Source organism: Sorghum bicolor, chromosome 4 (genome assembly GCF_000003195.3).
Source record: "Sorghum bicolor cultivar BTx623 chromosome 4, Sorghum_bicolor_NCBIv3, whole genome shotgun sequence".
In the NCBI taxonomy this organism is placed as follows: domain Eukaryota; kingdom Viridiplantae; phylum Streptophyta; class Magnoliopsida; order Poales; family Poaceae; genus Sorghum; species Sorghum bicolor.
The window spans coordinates 60,132,712-60,151,589 of NC_012873.2; the positions used below are offsets into that span (position 1 = coordinate 60,132,712).

The 18,878-nt window shown below is 42.9% G+C and overlaps 3 protein-coding genes across 3 annotated transcripts; 1 reads left to right on the plus strand and 2 right to left on the minus strand.

The window, feature by feature from the left end:
• LOC8071753 (aspartyl protease family protein At5g10770) lies at positions 609 to 2,463 on the minus strand. Its single transcript, XM_002454315.2, has 2 exons — positions 2,235 to 2,463; positions 609 to 2,114 (listed from the first exon to the last, which is right to left on the minus strand). Exons 1-2 carry the CDS (start codon positions 2,380 to 2,382, stop codon positions 862 to 864), a joined length of 1,401 nt encoding a protein of 466 aa, XP_002454360.1. The 5' UTR covers positions 2,383 to 2,463; the 3' UTR covers positions 609 to 861.
• Positions 13,216 to 14,740, plus strand: LOC8071754. Its single transcript, XM_021460486.1, has 3 exons — positions 13,216 to 13,401; positions 14,057 to 14,287; positions 14,386 to 14,740. The coding sequence occupies exons 1-3, from the start codon at positions 13,396 to 13,398 to the stop codon at positions 14,428 to 14,430; spliced, it is 282 nt and encodes a 93-aa protein (XP_021316161.1). The 5' UTR covers positions 13,216 to 13,395; the 3' UTR covers positions 14,431 to 14,740.
• LOC8077714 (cellulose synthase-like protein E2) lies at positions 14,586 to 18,630 on the minus strand. Its single transcript, XM_021460485.1, is given in 9 exon segments — positions 14,586 to 15,459; positions 15,461 to 15,562; positions 15,653 to 16,000; positions 16,131 to 16,349; positions 16,476 to 16,688; positions 16,797 to 16,928; positions 17,293 to 17,433; positions 17,589 to 17,910; positions 18,222 to 18,630. Coding segments are annotated over 9 exon segments (2,232 nt in total). The 5' UTR covers positions 18,524 to 18,630; the 3' UTR covers positions 14,586 to 15,006.

An 18,878-nucleotide genomic window follows, 5' to 3' on the forward strand; every position in this document is an offset into this window, starting at 1 on the left:
GATGCACGGATCACCGCCACCTGTCCACCTTTGAATCTCATGTGTTAGATCCTAATGGTCACTTGAGCAAGTCAGCGCACAGTCAACAAAAGCACTGGTACCGGTGAAGAACCACCTGACACTGAGCCCCAGCGTCAGATGCAACTTAGAGAGGTTCCAGAAACAATTTTCCTCCAACTAACGCGTCCAGTGGAGGACCAATTGATGCAGTTTCTAGTGCTCACAACACCGCTTTCTCCTCGCGCACGACCTATCGGTGAACAATGACTAGACAACGTCTGATGCCCACCCCTCGTGACCCATCGGACGTGCCGGTGCACTGCGTCATCCAGCACTGTTTCACCCAGCACACACCTGACGTTGAGAGGCAACATCCGGTGCCAAGACGTCGGATGCGCCAGTGCAACTCGCTGCTCTATGCCAACACTTCACCATGCAACCGACGCTGGCCTAGCGTCAGATACTCTGCAATCAGCATTCGGTGTGTGTTTCTCGGAGAGGAACGTTCTCGCGACTTCGGCGAATCCTGCCTCCGCCATAATGAAAAAAATAAACATTTCGTTGTCACAAAAACGCCGAATAAGGAGTAACTCGCCCAAAAGGCACGATGAAACAATTTTGAAGTATTCATACACAGTATTACAGTCATTGACAAGGCCATGGTTGGTACCAATCACGCCAAGAGCAACATTATATATCATTGATCTTTTATTTGTAATTATTAATCAGGAGAAATTACAATTATCTTTTTGGTTGTAGTAGTTTTGCACTTCCATGTCTGTTTACCTCGCACTTGCAACCACAAACAAGTGCAGTACGTAGTCCCGGTATCGTCAACATCGTTACGCCGATCACCATATATCAGCACGCCCCAGCCTTGAACCCCACGGCGCCACCACCGACGTCGTACAGCACCTCGAACGTCCGCTGCTGCACGTTGCCGATGATGCCGAGGGAGCTGTCGTCACTGTTGGCCGCGAAGGCGAGGCACAGGATGCTGTTGCTGGTCTGCAGCATGATCCCGTCGGAGGCGATGTCGACGACGGCGCCCCCGGAGAAGACCAGTGCGACGGTCGGTATGCTGACGCTGGACTGGCCGCTGAAGTCAAAGCAAGTGTCGAGGATGCCGCTGGGCGGTGCCGACGGGTACTGCTTCATCCCGGCCTTGAACGCCGACGACAGCGCTGAGTAGGCCGTCGGCGGCAGCCGCGTGAGGACCGTGCCGGAGTCCATGATCGTCCCGGCGGAGAAGACCGAGGTGGGTATGCTGAGCTGCCTCCCGCCCACCCTGATGGCCTGAATGCGCACGCCGTAGAACGTGGGGACCTGGCTGCTCCTGAGCATCGGCGTCTTGACGAAGCCCGAAGTTCCAGCGCCGAGCGTGAGGAACCCGGAGGAGCTCGACGTCGCTGGGAGGCAGTACGAGAAGGCCGCGCCGAACGTCCCCGCCGTCTGTGACACCAGCGACTGCGCGCCGCCGCCGAGCCCCATGAGCCCGTCGGTCTGATCATTGAAGCCCGACTCCACGTTGCTGCACCCGAACTGGAACTTCCTGACGGCGTTGGAGCCCAGCGCGAGCGTGTCGGAGCTGTATGTCCCGGTGGTGCTCGAGCCATCGCCGTAAGTGACAGTGTACTGGCACTGGGAGCTGGAGCAGCCGTTGCCTTCCTGGCCGAGCTGCGCGCAGGCGGCGGAACTGCAGGAGAACGGGGAGTACGTGCTCGACGAGCTTGGGTCGAAGAGTGGGTCCGCCTGGGAGTGGCACTGCGAGCACGGCTTGCACTGCACCCAGGACACGTCGCTGCCGGTGTCGATGAGCATGGTCTGGGACTTGCCCGGAGAGCCGAGGCGTACGGTGATCAAGTACTCCAGCGTGTCCAGGGAGGTGCCCAGGGTCGTCGGCACGGTGGCGTGCGATTGCTGGACGTCACCAGCGCCGCCGCGGCTGCCATTGACGCCGCCGCCGGAGAACTTCCGCTGGATGTAGGCAGCTCGGAGCTGGTCGCGATGGAGCCTCTCCTCCAAAGTTGGCATCTTCTTGGTCGGCAACGGTGAGCATGGGCCGTGACGGTGATGCAATGGCACCGTGGCGGCACCGGTCGACGACTTAACCGCTGAAACCATCGGAGCAAGGGAAACGATGATGATTGTCATATAGGAGTACAAGTGTGCACAAAATAATCAACCAAGTGGAAAGGAAACTGCTGGTGCGTGCACGGACGACTGTACTGCACCTTTGGACTCGGAACAGACGGACTTGGTCCTCAGAGAGCCAAGGGACAGAACCTTGTAGCTGCCATGATCACCTGCGTGAGCAATGGGAGAGCGATAGCTGAGAAAAACGAGGAGGCTCAGGAGAAGAAGCTTCGGAACAGAGGCCATGGCTTGCGGTTCCTTGCTTGCCACTTTGTCAGGCAATGCTACAGGAGCTGAGGTATCAGAGATGCAGTGAGATGCCAGCTTCAGAATGCACCCTGCTTATATATAGAGGGAGGCAGAGAGCAACATGAGCCCGGGGTGCCCCGGCACCTACGCAACCAGGGTTCATATCACGATGGAGACTCGTGGTGGACTGGGTAACGGTGGCGTGCATACATGGGGGGACGACCAAAACGGACCCCAAGGCGTGCGGTCTTCTTCAACGGATGTTGCCGCCTAGATGAGCGCACAAAAAGGCCACTTTTGAATTCTCTGTGATAAGATTATTGGGCGCCCTCGATCGGGCTGGATGATTAGGTAACAACGTCATCTTTACTGAACGAAGTCAGTGTATTTGAGTTCGCAAATTTAACTTGCTGGAGGATTGGGCAACACTGGTTATATTTAATAACAACGCATTTGCGCAGCAAGGATTATTCTAGCCTATATATGGGACAAGTTCCTCTCCATTTTGTGGTAAAAATAAAAGAATTTTGAATAACGACACGGCTTCTAAAATATAACATAAGAACATAAGAAAAGTGTATTTTTATGTATGATAGCATAGAACTAACCTGGAAGTTTCATGCATAAAAGTACACTTTTCTTATGTTTTATGTTATATTTTAGAAGCTGTATAACCAAAGGTTGAAATGGTGAGTTCTATCCATTGCTTGCTCTAACTATTATAAATTGGCTGTAAAGAAGGAAGCAAAGGTGCGAAAGGGTGGCAAATGCCTTCAGAAGGAGTAGTCATGGTAAATGTTGATGCATCGTTTGATGATAATATGTGGGGGTGTGGAAGCATAGGAGTTGTAATTAGGCTGTCTCCAATAGCATATGCATTTGGGAACCCAAACCCAAAATAGGTTTCCAACACAATACCTGTAGCCTCCAACAGAATACCCATACAGAAAACCCATTTTGGGTATCAGGGGAGGCATAACCCAAAATTGGGTATCCTCTCTCCTCGAGACCCATTTGCAGATAGTGTTATCTTTTAGGTCTTGTTTTTGAGCGGTTTTGAAGGCAGTTTTGTCTTTTTCATTTTTATTTATTTTGGCTGAATATTTATAAAATTATAGTAAATCACATAAAATTCATAAAATAGTAAATCTGATTTTGTTGGACTCCAGATAAGTAGATCTACATAGTGACCATATAATATAGTATGCTTTAGTACAAAATTTTTATTGTAGCTTTAGATCTGTTTTTTCTATAATTAATTAGAATAATTCATAGCTATAGTTTGTATAGTCCAATTGTGGTGAATTTTTAATGTTAGACTAATTATTATATGTGTTAAACTATGGTAAAAAATTCATACTCATTAGATCATGTATAACTTAGTTATAGATTTATTATAATTTAACAAGCATAAACCTAAATAAATCTATAACTAAGTAATACATCATTCAATGAGTATAAAATTTTTACTATAACTCAAACATAGAATAATTAGCTCACCATATAAATTTCATCACAATTAGACCATACAAAATGCAGCTATAATTAGTCTAATTAATTTCAGAAAAACATAGATCTAAAGATGCATCAAAAAAATCTGTACTAGAACATACTATATTATATATTCAATGTGTAGATCTACTGATCTAAAGTCTAACAAAATTGAGTTTTCTATTTTATGATTTTTATGTGATTTACTGTGATTTTTCAAAAGAATTCAGCCAAAATAAATAAAAAGAAAAAGGTAAAACCGCTTTCAAAACCAGGTCAAGGATGTAATGTGCACGGTTTAAAAGTTGAGGGATGTATTTTGTCCGGTTTTAGAGTTCAAGGATGAAAATCAGACTTTCACGAAAGTTGAGGGACCTAAAGTAGACTTTTTCCATGATAAAATGAAGAGGGGAATCATCAATCTTTTACCTAAATTTATTTTTAGATCTATATTATTTAGGGTTTATAGCCCGAATAAATCTATGAAGAAAATCAAATATTTTTTTATCAAGATACTGTTACCCAGGGGCGGTTCTAAAGTAGTAGCATGGGGGGACAGCTGTCCCCTCAAATTTTTTTTGAAAAACATTTAATATGTATACTCTTTAATAATATATACATGTATAATACATTGTTATACATAATTGCTAGTCTACTCAGCTTATATAACAACCTTAACACTCTATATTCACAACTATTTTATCACCGTTTAGTGATCTAATTATGTTATGTGCATATCGATGAACTATATCGTTTTCGTTCGTACCCCCATGATCAAAATCCTAGATCCGCCACTGCTGTTACCTATGAGATGGCTTTGGTGATTGTCACAACAGTGTCATCATTGGCCAATCCGTACCGCCTATCGACAATGGGATGGTGCTTCTCGACACTTCCCACAAGGATAGTAACTCTGGGTCATTGATCTCATCGTCGATGGTCACAGGAAATCTGGTATATATAACGAATCTACGGTGACAGTGATGAATATGTAACCTATGTTATCCACTAATGCAACATTAGATCTTATAATATATCCAATATTTTGACAGCATATACAAAGATTGCACTTTACTACATCGAGGAAACCATTGGGGAAGAAGACGATGAAGGAATCTAAAAGAATATCATATCTTTTTTATTTCATTTTTTTCATGTGTAGTTTGAGAAGTATATATCGATTTTTGATATAGTTCCTCCTTCACTTTGAAAAAATCATCAATTATTTATGACCGGGGTATCATCGACTGAGAGCTATAGAAAAAAGAATGGGAAGTCAGGTACTTTTTCTACGAAACTGAAGGGTCCGCAGCTCCTAAAGAAAAATTATTATTGCAGGAAAACGAAAAGTTTGGAAATTACAACTAGACATCGCTACAGCTAGACATCCCAACATTCTAAAAGTACATCAAAACCAATCCAGTCAACTTCTGACTGCGCTAGGAGGCTAACTGGCTAAGCAATCCAGAAACATGGGCCGAACGCTTGTTGCTGCAGTCTCTCGATAGTTAAACAATAATTGTCCAAAAACGGTTGGTCAAAGAAAACGCACCTACAAAAGGCTTGTGTATATATATGTATTTTATACATAAAACACAGGTCCGCTCGCTTCTGCTTGCTGCTCGAACTTGGAACTTTACCACCCAAATAGTCTTTTCTTCTTTCTTTTGAATGCGAGGCATAAAGTCAAACTAATCAAACTGGCATGCAGTCGAAATTCGTTGTAATCAGCCAAATATTATTTATCTGACTTCAGTAAGCCACAATCGTTTTTCAGCTTTTCTTTTGCTGGCTTGCTGCTCTAGCTTGGTAAGCTTTTCAGTGAATGCTCTATCTCTTAGCTCAGCAGGGTAGCTAGGGCCTCTAGAAATGCTCACCACAATAGCTCAGGTCACCACAATAGTCAAGTTGCCAGCAATTTAATATGAACAAGATGCCTCCTTACTTTTTAATTATATATGAAGTTTAGAAGAAGCTAATTAGCAATCAGTTCGTCTTACTAATTAATTAGCTTGTTCTAATAATGTAAATATAATACAATGGTGGGAGTATTTGTCAAAATTATCATTTGGTACTGTAATATTCATTTGGTTGCTAATCATTCATCATGAAACGATGATGAAACCTAGTCATGCATCATTGACTTCTAGTAATAATGTACTCCCTGCATTCTAAACTACAAGACATTCCAAGAATCTTGGAGAATTAAATAATCTAAAAAATTGACCAAAATTATAGAGAAAACTACGAAGATCTATGACATCAAATAAGTATACTATAAAAAAATATAATTAATGAGAAATCTAATAATACTTAGTTGACATCACAACTATTATTATTTTAATTATCTTATAAATTTGATTAAACTTAAGATGCTTTGATTCTTTAGGATTCTTAGAATGACTTATTTGGTATAGAGGGAGTATTCGACAACATGTTAGGTCGCTGGAATGAGATTCTGTACGAACTACATGCTCCAATGGATCAGTCTCCGTCCTATCCTTCAGAAGAAGAATATGAGAACTCATTAGCAAACCTTCACACGTTAAGTCCAAGACCCAATTTCTTGCAAATTATACATGGATGTACTTCTTAACTACTTAACCCCAGGAAGAAAAAAGTTAGAACCAACACTTGCTTCTTTTGGTAGTTGTGCCACCTTCTACCCAGTGAATTGTATTGACATGTACTCCCACGTTCCAACTTATAAAATATTTTGACCTTTTTACTATATATTTAAGTATATTATATATCTAAGTGTATAGTAAAAGTTATGTATTTAGAAAATTCAAACATTTTATAATTTAAAATTGATGGAGTACTTCAACAACAAGGTGCTTTCACTATGGCTCAAACAGCCACCACGCCACTCCGGCCCTAGCTAGAACCGACAATGAAATATTATGACTGTCGATTCTTCTACAACCGGTGGTAAAAAAGGGTGTAGCAGAAATGGTTTGCCTAGTAGTGAATAAGAACGAGCGTTTGAATTTAACCCATGGATCAAAAATTGTAACAACCATTTAAGACTAAAAGTTGAAAGCCAAACTATACATTTACTATGTAAAAAAATATGCAACAAGAGTTCATATAAAAAGCTAAGGTTTTAGCTAAATATCATAGATATCCAATTCAAATGGTGGAAAACGCATATAGAGTAATTTGCAAATTTAATCACATCTAGATAGAGATTCTAGATGGATATTTTTGTTACAAAATGAATAGAGAGAGTAAAGATAATCAATCTTTTAGTTGCATGCATTAAATTTTATTCACAAAACTTTTAATACATATGTTGGAGCAGAAATCATAATCTAGGTGCATTGCTTTCTCTAAGAGCAACTTCGGTCCCTACTTGAACCATCAAAACCAAATTTAAAGGCTAGAGACAAAAAAAAGAGCTCCAGCAGAGTCCTTGTGAGAGCCCTCAAATTTGAGGGGCCCCTTAAATCCCCTCCCACCCCTCATTCCTAGGGGCCTGGTGCAAATCTCAAATGACGGTTGGAGTCGTTCCTCCACTTGAGCGCTCGCAAAACCACGCCTACCCATCCGCCTCCAGCGCTGATTTGCCTTCTACATCCCCGGCAAGGCCCTCCCCTGGCATGGCTCCCTCAGTGGGTCCAGCCAAAGCTCCATTCCCTAGTGAGGCCATCCCAAGCTCTCTTCCCTCACTGCGGCATCTTCCCTGGCAGATCTCACTTGGCCGACTCTCTCTTTGACGACCTCTCTCACCGGCGAGACCTTTCCTCGCGCACGACTCTCCTATGTCGCTCCTTGATGAGGCCTGCCCCTCAATCGGTGACACTCGCCCTCGGGTCTCCTCCTCCCTCAAGCCACCATCCAGGCTTCTCTTCCCCAACGGGCTCCTCCCATTCCTAACTCCTTTCCCCGACTCGATCCTTTCTTCCCAGTGAGCCCCTACCATCAAGACCCTAACCCTTCGGCATGTGTGCTCCTCTCATGTGGAGCTCCCTCATGCCACCCATAGCGCATTCGGGTAGAGCTCTGGCTAATCACGAGTGGGTCCCATGTGGCAGTGTCTCTTTAAAATAGATTTGAGGGCTCTTGTTGGAGTATATGTAAAAAAATCAGACCTCAAAAATAAAAAAACTCAAATCAAAAGTAGGGGCTCTGCTTTAAGGGCTCATACTAGAGTTGCTCTAGTGGACCAGAGTCTCCAGCCTATGCTCCTCCAAAAACACTACATGATAAGACCTTCATTGCAAAATTAATTAAAATTTCATGCATCATTGCTTCATAGCTATTCTGGATTTTGTCTTAGCTTTTCTAGAGATATGAATTTTACTATGCACCTAGACATACACTATTTTTTATGTTTACTATGTCTAGATAAATAATGTACCTAGTAGGAAAGCTAAAATGTATAATTTTTTGACCGAAGTCAATAGGAGAAACCCCAACCTATTTTTTGTATTTTTTATTCCAGACCTGTTTCATTCGCTCCCACGGGGAGTTGAACCCAAGCCTGCTAGATACTACTCAGGTGCTCTAACCATTAGGCAAGAGGCCATTTTGCCTAAAATGTATAATTAGAATGGAGGGAATAATATTTTTTATGTTTAAGTTTGTATATATAAATATGAGTGTAGTATTCCACCTCTGTCAAAGTAGTTATTGCTGAACTATCTCTCAATCTCTCTTAGGCCCACAACTAGCCAATAAAAAATCCCTTCATACGTAATTTATACTAAAAGTATGGAAATGTTAAAATAAATAGATGGAGAGAGTAGTAGTTAGGGTTAGACAACTTGCCTAGTTTGAATTTATAGCACACCCTATTAGGTCATGTTTGGATGTTTGGATACTAGACCATTCTTTTTTTGCTCTTGAGGCTTGAAACAGAAAGCCTAAAATGCCATATAAAGTTTAGTCAACCTCACAAAAACTTTAGATCACACAAGTTAGCTAAAGTGATATAACTTTTAGTCCTTAACTTTAGCCAACTAAACCATAGGCCAGAAGATCCAAATAAAGAGACCATTAGTCTTGCTATTGCTCCCTCATTCCCAAACTAAATCAACTTTTAGATTCATTTTAAGTTAAACATATATGAAAACATATTTCATAGTATATCAAATACTTCGAATTTTGTTCTAAATTTGATCTTTTTATATAAATTTAGTTAAATTTATGAAATTTTGACTTAAGAGAGTTTCAAAGTTATTATTTTAAGACTGAGGAAGTATATATACTTCCTCTATTCTATATTACTTGACGTTTTAGACTCCCACGGAGACCACACAGAAAGCAAAAGACCCAAATATCCCTCAAGAAGTCAAGTTAGAGATGCATTGGAAATTAAAATGTCTACTGGAAAACGAGAAAGGTGTACTGGGAGGAAGTGAGAAGAAAATATTTTAGAACAAAATTTGAATCATATAAGGTCATCTATTTTGGAACGATGGGCATATTTATTTTCAAGCCCATACAAAAAAGCATCATCCACAATTTCAAAAGCAAGAGAGATAACACATATAAATTTTTTTAGGGTACACATATAAATTTCAGTAGGGTGCATTTATAGGAAAGGTAACTCAACACCTTAGACAAGTATAATAGGTTATATTCAGCAAATAATCTAATGCAGACGAGAGTACTGTAGAGAGAGAGAGAGTGCTAGTCGTGAGTTTTGGCATGGGTCGCTTGCAGGTTCCCACAGTTTGCATGCATGCAACATGTGTTAGATGAGCTGTTTCCCTCTTGACTATACAGTAAAAAAATGGTGCTGCCATATCCTTTCCTCTTCCTCTCCGCTGTCGTTATTGTACACCTTATTTATAGATTTAGTCTTCAAATATGCTATAAATCTAGGCCTTTTTTAGTTCACCCTGAAAACCAAAAAGTTTTCAAGATTCCTCGTCACATCGAATCTTATGGCACATGCATGAAACATTAAATATAGACGAAAACAAAAATCAATTACACAGTTTAGCTGGAAATCACGAGACGAATTTTTTGATCCTAGTTAGTCCATGATTGGATAATATTTGTCACAAACAAACGAAAGTGCTACAGTACCGAAAACTTTTCACTTTTCGGAACTAAACATGGCCCTAGTTTATTTTTCTACTTTGATTGCAAATGAACCTGACATAACTTCTCTGTCCACTGACCCCTTTCCGTCGCTTCTCTCGATCGCGTCTCTAGATGGACTGGACCAATGGCCAATGGCCATCCCGATCTAGTTCGTGGTATTCAGTTGCTTTCTTGACCGATTTCTACCCTCTAGCTCCGCCTGTTCTGCGGTTGGCGACGCCGTCGCCGTGGGGCAAGTGTGGCCGCCTGCAGCTGCCGCTGCCGGCGGACCTTTTCCCTTGGAGTACAACTGTACCAGCTCGTAGGTCTTTTTCAGATTTTTTTTATTTCAGTAGTAACTAGGTTTAAAAAATTTGTCTCGTGATTTACAGATAAACTGTATAATTAGTTTTTGTTTTTATCTATATTTAATGTTTCATGTATGTGCCTAAGATTCGATGTAATGAGAAATTTTGAAAAGTTTTTTTGGTTTTTAGGGTGAACTAAACAAGGCCACAGTAATAATCATCCCATCTGACATTCCAGGTTTCCATTGTTTGCTTCGTTCTCGGCAAGGGGAGGCAGCGTGGAAACGCGATAGAGTTTGCTTGCGCCGACGCACTACGATGGAGTCTACCTATCATATAAATTGTGGACAAAACACGTCAGCAGATAGATGTCACAACACCTGTAGAGTGTAGACAAAATAAACACGTACACATCATTTCTAATTCACAGCGGCATTATTTACCGGGATCCATTGCTCAGCATGCACTTGCGTGGTCGAGCGAACTCTCGATAACCTATTATTCCCTGCCATGGTGTTCCTCTCGCCGCGTGATGGCATGTCGTGAGAACGGGTTGCGCTGTTCCCGTGGAAATTGTGCGCGCACTGAGCTTTCGTACTCCCAGCCGGTTGTGTCGTGCGTGGGTTCGGCGGGTTTTGTTTGGCACCGGGGATTCCTGGACAGTGGCGTGTGGCGCGTCCGTATCTGCAACAGCGACGTGTGCGTCGTCAGGAAGCAGATTCCTTCTACGCTTGAGCGAGCCTGAGAGAGAACTCGATCAAGCATGCGGCGCGCGATCGAGCGTTGTTGCCGCCACCGGCGGTCGAGAGGGACGGGGCGCGCGATCGAACGGGGGCGAGCGGCAACAACGAGAGGCGGTGCGCTCGTTCTATATTTTCTTGTTCACAGTCGAGGACACAGCGCGCGTGCGTGTGCGTCCGTTTCGTGTGCATGCAGGCCTCCTCCGTGTGCTGGCGGCGGCGCGTGCGACGGGTAGCGTGCTCCCACCGGCGCACATAGCTAGAGCGCGTCGATCGGATGCAGGAGTGAAACGATTTCGATCGACTTGAAAGGGATTATTGTATATGCCTTTATATATGGGCATCTCTCCATCAGCAAGTTAAGGACAAGTTAAGATACTTTCGTCCCTTCCAAAATGTACCCCAGAGGCCCCATAGAAATCATAAACAGGACGTTCCCACTGGAGCTAACGACTTCCATTAACAAAGTTAGTGGTAGGAGACGATCTGGACATCAACTTTTCATGGGTGTTCTTTCTATGTTTCATGATGTAAACCTTTGAACAATGTTGGAATTGGTGTGATGTTTGGATACCTACAGGAAAACAATTTCATGCAATTGGGATTGCGGCAGTATGTTGGGCTATCTGGAAACCCCGAAATAGAACATGTTTTGAGGGAAAACTCCTATCAAACCCAGTCTTTATTATTTGTCATGCTTGTGCTTTAATGAAATACTGGGCAGGTCTTTTCAAGGAAGTAGACAAGGAAGCCTTATAGAATGGAGTAAACACGATGCTCAAGATCGCTACCTCTCTTCTTGCTAAGAGGAACAGAGAGGGAGAGTTGCTGGTGAAAGACAATGACGACAACAGCCAAGAAGAGTAGAAGATCTCCTGTCAAGTGCCCGAAGAAAGCGCCCAGTTGTGATGCGATTTGGGTTTATCTTGCTTTAGTGTTTTGTAATCTGATCTGTTTTCTAACATGTCACAGTCAGATCAATGGAGAGATAGGTCTCAATAGTTTTATCTCTATGTTAGCTTTTGTAGTCGTAAGGTTTCTCTGGGTTCTGTCCACTCTGTCTTTCTATATTGCTTCCTAAAGACTTTGTATTTCCGTTAGTGATAATAAAAATGGGGTTTACCTCAGTTTAAAAAAAATGATGTAAACCTTCTAGCCACTGCGTCTTATTTTGTTTCAAATTAATAAAATTACAGTAGGGCCGGGGGGAAACCCCTCCTGATTCCCTTAAAAATACAGGACTGCAACGTCATATTGCTTTCAGTATTTTCCTTCAAAAGAATTAGTTCCATTATTAATTACAGAGAGTAGAGTGAGAGAGTGGATGAGAAGAATGAGAGGAGAGCCAATTATGGGCAGGGCCCCCACCGTGTCAAATAACGAATGTATTGATAGAGTTCGTAGTATACTTTTTTAGTATAAGGCCTTCAATAATGGTGAGAACAACCTCCGGTTGACTCTGCGTTCTAGAAGACGGCTACATACTGATGCGATTGCTCTACATCTCATCATACTTCACATATAATGTATCGTTCACATATTATTTCTTTGTTCTAAATTATAAGTTATTTTAATTTATCTAGGTATATAAATTTTTTTATGTATCACATATATACATTATATATATACATAGCATGTATCTATAAAATCTAGAGCGACCTATAACTTTGAATGAAGTGACTATGTCGCAGCGAATCCTTATATCTTTTAGGTTTTATTTGGATGTTCTCGAATTCACCTCAATAATCCACACGTGCTGAGATGAGATGGATTGTGATGAAATTTTGTTTGAATTTTACTCTAAGCTATCTCAACATATGTAGATTGATATGAAACCGACTATATCCAAACAAGGTCTTAGGATGATTTGATATGAAACATATATTTCATCATGACCGAGGGAGTATATGGTTTTCAATTCTCAGCGAAAAATAGCAAAGCTTCTGCTAAATTTTGGAAGCACTGACCATTGCTCGGCCTTGCGGGTCCTGCCTTGTGCCACGCCCATTTCACACGTATATTTCATCATGAGTCATTACTTCTTCTTGCAGCCCAGCCCAGCCCAACCCAACCCGGTGGACACCCCGCGCGCCCACCTGCCAGCGGAACCAGCTCGCTCTTGCGCTGGTTTCCCGAAACAACTGCAGAACGAACTCAAAAAAGGCGAAACGTCGTTTAAAATTTGATCAATTTTAGGCAACGTTTGCATGCAAAACATGCCATTAATAGGTATATAAGATACGCGTAGGAGGCTGCTGTTGCGCTCCGCCTTCGCCGCTGCCTCCTCTTGTTTGTGGTTTTGGCCAATCCTTCCCCTCCCTCTCATCCCGGGCCCCGGGTGAAAATTTTGCCCCACAAACTCTAGCGCGTCGGATCACAAGCAAGGGCAAAATTTTCTGTGACTCCGGCTGAAGGACCCTGCGACACCCAAAACTATGTCGGTGAGTGCAAATCTCCAGCGCCTTATTACAGTCGATCACATCGTTGCTGTCTTTTTTTCTTCCTTTTATAATGCCTGCATTATATTCGTCTATCTTGGCTTGAAATCAAAGACTGTTCTGATGCATCACGCATGATGAAAACACATGCTTGTCGCATTGGATTGGCATGAAATTTTGTCTTAGCGATTTGGCACCTAGATGCAGGGATGAATATCTAGCTATCAATTACGATGATATGGATCCATATCCATCAGTTTGGCAAAATGGGAAACTGATAGCTATTGACAACGCCTGTTCATTTATAGGCCAATCGATCAATAAACATGAATGAAATCAAATTGGAAAGCATTTGATGATCAACAAACTGTGGTTCCTGATCCTTCACTTTTAAATTGTTGAGCGATCGATCCCACTGACAAATCATGCGTACGGATCAGATGTGAAACGGATGTTCACATCGAGGTCAGGATGTGGTCATCTGGTATCTGGTTTTCTACAAATCTAGCCTTGAACAGTAATGGTTCCCCCGGGGCAAGGCATGCAATGATGAATGAATTTAACGCTCTAATCAGGAGGAAAAGGAAGTAACATTATATTATGCATTCACATTAATGATTAATGCCTAATAGCATATAGCTGTTGTTGTGCTGATCAGGTGGCGAAGGACGACACTGGCCGCACTATACCCAAGTTCGGCGAATGGGACGTCAACAACCCGGCCTCTGCCGACGGGTTCACGGTTATCTTCAGCAAAGCCAGGGATGAGAAGAAAGCCCCGACGACCAAACCACAACCAGGCCACATCACCCAAAGGTCGGCGTCGGCTGACAGCAAGGACTCCAGGACCGACAAGATGACCTCCTACAACTCCAGGACCAACGCATCGGTACGCGTCCGTCCGTCCATCTCGTAGATTTATTTGGCTAACTAGTCACCGATATTCATAATCATGCATGCGTTGTGATTGATCTCTCCAACTTGCAGAAGAAATGGTTCTGCTGTGTCTCGCCCAGTCCTACACAATCTTGAGGAAGCAAAAGAGGAACGCAATGCTGCAGTCTGGTGCTATTCTGTGATGGTTATGTGTAGCTCTGTCGCTGGCAGACTGGCCATGAGTGACCTCTTCGAACTCGATCCTACTACTTGCCAGTGACAGGGGCACTATGTATAGCCGTTGCAAAATGAGAAAATTACTCTGATGGGTGTCTGCTTATAGCTCCTTAGCTCTGTATACCATCAGTTCAAGTTGATGTCTGCTTGTAAGTTTCTTTTTCTCGCCCCTTCTCTATGTGGTGTAACCCTTCCTCAACGTTATCAGTGAATCCGAGTTACTCCCCAATAATCCTCCTGCTGCATTTTGCTGTAACTTCGCCGAGGATAAATTTTGTTTCGGCTCTGACCAAACCAGGTCAACGAATTCTTAGATTGCAGTGACTGAACAAAGTTATGCGCCACCAACCTGACAAACAAAATGCGGCAACGTTTTCTGATCTGTAGAGGAACATGTTACAGCTGTTTAAGTTCTCTTGGAAATATACACTGTACCATTCTTATAACTTTCACCATCGGATTTCAAAAACATATATATCTTCACCAGCTTCACACCTAGAAGTTGGTTGGCAATATACATAATGGCATTACAATGCAGAGCGAAATTAGACTGACAGAAGCTGGTAATCTGCCACTGTCCTTGCGGAGGAACACTGCTTCATACACTGGGAAATTCAGTGCTACTAGTAGCGCACATAGAACAGCCTGCACAAACATAGCTCCCAAACTCATCGCACCTTTATGCAGCAAAACTTTTGTCACCCCGAGCATCATGCATGCCAGGTTAAGCAGTGCGACGGTTGTAATGATCACAAACATTGCGGAGAAGGACCCGAACTCCATCATCCCCTTCTTGTACCTCTCTAGGGCCTGCGAATCAGTTACCTTCGCTGTCAGGGTGAATCCTGACTCAGTGATACCAAGCAATCTGCGGATTGTGTCGATGGCGGCCAAGAGGTATGAGGTGATTCTTCTGAAAAGCCACATCCTTTGTGCGTTCCACCACTCTAATTTTTTTAGCAGTATCACCACATTGCAGTGACTCCACCAAGCTGCAGAAGTATGCAGCCACAGCAACGTATGCAAACGGTAGAAACCAGGGACTAGTTATCTGCGTTGAGTAGATTGCAGATGCAATTTCTCTTTTAGAATTTGGCCAGAGTGCATATAGAAAGAAGCAACGAAATATATATCAACTCACCTCAGGGAACAATGAGATGCCATTGAGGAAGCAAAGTGAAGGGATGGTGACATAGTACAAGGTGGGGAAGCTGTTAAGAGCCCAGAACCCACATACGGAGTAACCCATTTGAAGACCCAGCCTGATCTTCCTGTGACCTAGCAGAAATGGGCTGTACTTTGATAGGGAGATCTGGAGGAACCCTTCTGTCCATCTCTTGTGCTGAACCAGGATCTGTCCTAGTGAGGTCGGGGCCATGCCTAAAAACCCCTTTCTTGGTGGGTTGTGGTAAACTGATCTCCACCCACGGCACTGGATTTGCAATCCTGTAATAACATCCTCCAGTGGGCAACCATATCTAACTCCCTTCTGTAATCAGCAACTCGAAGTCAGTAATACAAAGTCCATACACAATTGAGAAAATTCTGTGATCGTAAAGCAACAAAGTGTGACCTCGACCACAGTAACATCATTTTCAGAGTTGTATATAGAGATCTACCTCGATTCCCCAAAGGGTGTTGTGCTCATATGTGCAAGTCACAAGTGACTCAGCCATTCCTTCCAACTCACTGACATCTTCAGTTTTACTCAACATCCTAGTCCAATCCTCCTTGTAGTCTCGACTATATATTCGCCCACATAGAGCCTCTCTCCGATGGAAGCATCCTGTGCCATAGTAACACATTCCACCCCATCCATCCAAGCAAGGATGATCCAACTGAAGACCAATTCAATCAAACAAAAAAACAGGGCTTATTAAGCTTAGTGGTGCATTTTCAGCTCGAGGCATAGGTAAGCCCTCCATTGAAATTCTAAGAGGTACTATATTTGATTTTTTATTGACCTCATTGACGGTGTTGATGGGATTGCCATAGATGTCATTGTGCACCACATTTTCAAAGTTCTGAGGATACTGAACAAAAGCAATATCTTGACCTTGCTCTTCATCTTGGAAGAAGCACAATGCATCTCTGATAGACCCTGAATTGTTGGAGTACATATCACAGTCCACATTCATAATGACTGGGCTGTTGCTTATCACTGATGATACCCTTATCTGCAACATCAACCTTAATTAAGGAGTTATATAAACATAAGAAATATTGGTTCAAGTAGGACATAAGAGAATCATGGACTATAATAAATACAGTCCAAAAATACCCACCAAAGCATTCAGTGATCCAGCCTTGAAATGATGATGTTCCTGAGGTCTCTTCTCACGAGCCATATAAACCAGTGTGGGCAACACATTTCCATCGACATCAGTTGCTTTTCTTTTGTTTCCATCAATTAAAATCTAGCCATTGAGAACTCTTTGATCAGAAGAAACCACAAAAATGATGAAAACAAAAAATACAAAATTCATAGCATTTCACTAACGAGTGCATATGAACCATGCCAGGCTTGTCTTGCTAAGACTAAAATAAAATTTGATAATAATGGAATAAAAATATTATTGGAAGAGTTATCTGCAAAACTTGTTATTTCAGTTGGCTTGGATTATTATTGGAAAAATTAGTCATACTTTTCTTACATGAGTGTTTCAAACACTCCGCGGATGTACTGGACTACTAGTTAAATTTTGAATTGAACCATCAGATCCTTCTCCTAGTAGTATCGATCTGATGATCTGATCAGACCACTTATACCATAACCTTTACCTGAACTATTGAAGGGTGATCTCTAAAACTTGTATTCTCGCTCCACTTAGAGAAGCCCCTAAGCTTGCATTTTGAAACATCAGGGATCTTCCCTGAATTAACAACTGAATTCACTCGATCTGCCAAATCTTTGTACATCTCCTACAGAACAAAAACAGAAAAAGAAAGATAATATGAACAAACTTTGCTGGTTTCAGTATCACAGAACATATAGAAAGGCCACAATAGCGCAAGTCAATGTGGCAGGAAGTAGCAAAATAAAATTTAGGTTAATGAGTTGAAATTGTACACACTACCTTCAAGGAAAACCACTCTTTACGGTCACATGCATCGGGAGGGGTAGCTTCTTTACCAAAGTAAGCGGCCGGCGACCTGGGTTCCACTTGGTACTTCTTGCAAAATGGAAGCCAGTGCTTTGCAAACTCTGATGCCTCATATAGAGCATATAATGTTATGATGGAACCAGCATCATCAGACAAATAGATGTTCAACTTCTCCTGCGGGTAGTCATAGGCCATAACAGATAGGACAGTGGAGATGACAAGCATTGGCGGCTCAACAGTGGGGTCTGCTGTACACACAAATATGTCCATCCCAGGAAGCTGCTCTTCCTTGTACCTGTTTATAGTCAACGTTAGCTGAAAATTCAGCATTGGTACAGATAGTAACTTCATAGGTTCGAAGCCGCTACCAATCATGGAAATTTAGCTTGGAATGTGCAGCATTTCAACACCTACAATACAATAGTCTAGGAGGATGCATATTTAGCTTGACTGCCTCAATATCAATCGTAATCCTAGCAGGTTAGGCAGGGAGGTAGTGATTGTTTCATGCCCGCAGTTCAAAATAGATGTCAAATAAGTGAATGCAGAAATTCAGTTAGTTCAGATGACAAACTCAAACACAAACAGCCGCTACAGGGAAAGTACCTTCGCGAGAGCTGGTCCGGGAAGGCGCGGCGGTAGACGGGGCTCCACCGCACGGACAGCGTGAGCACCCAGTAGAAGCCGAACCAGAGCTCGGCCGCGGAGAGCCCAAGCCACGCCCACCACCGGGCGCCGCTGCTCCTCGGCGGCACGTGCGTGGCTCTGTACAGCCATACCAGGAGAACCCCCGCGAGGACCGTGCTCGCGAACAGCCGGTAAGCGTACGTCGCCATCCCCGTCGGTTTCTCCGTCACGAGCAGCGGTAAGCGGTTGCTCCCGCCGCCGCGGACGCTGCTCCCGGCCATCCCTTCCTCCGAGAATCACTGGGGAAGTGTCGGGTGGGTTGTGAGCTTGTGGGTAGCAGCCTAGCAGGTGGTCAGGTCAACGCAGCTTTAGCGTGCACTACTGCAGCCGCCTCTCCGGTCTCAGCTTTGAATTGTCATCTTGGGCCTTGTTTAGTTCTAAAAAATTTTGCAAAATTTTTCAGATTTTCCGTCACATCGAATTTTTAGACACATGCATGAAGTATTAAATATAGATAAAAATAAAAACTAATTACATAGTTTGGTCGAAATTGACGAGACGAATCTTTTGAGCCTAGTTAGTCCATGATTGAATAATATTTATCAAATACAAACGAAAAAGCTACGGAGTCGATTT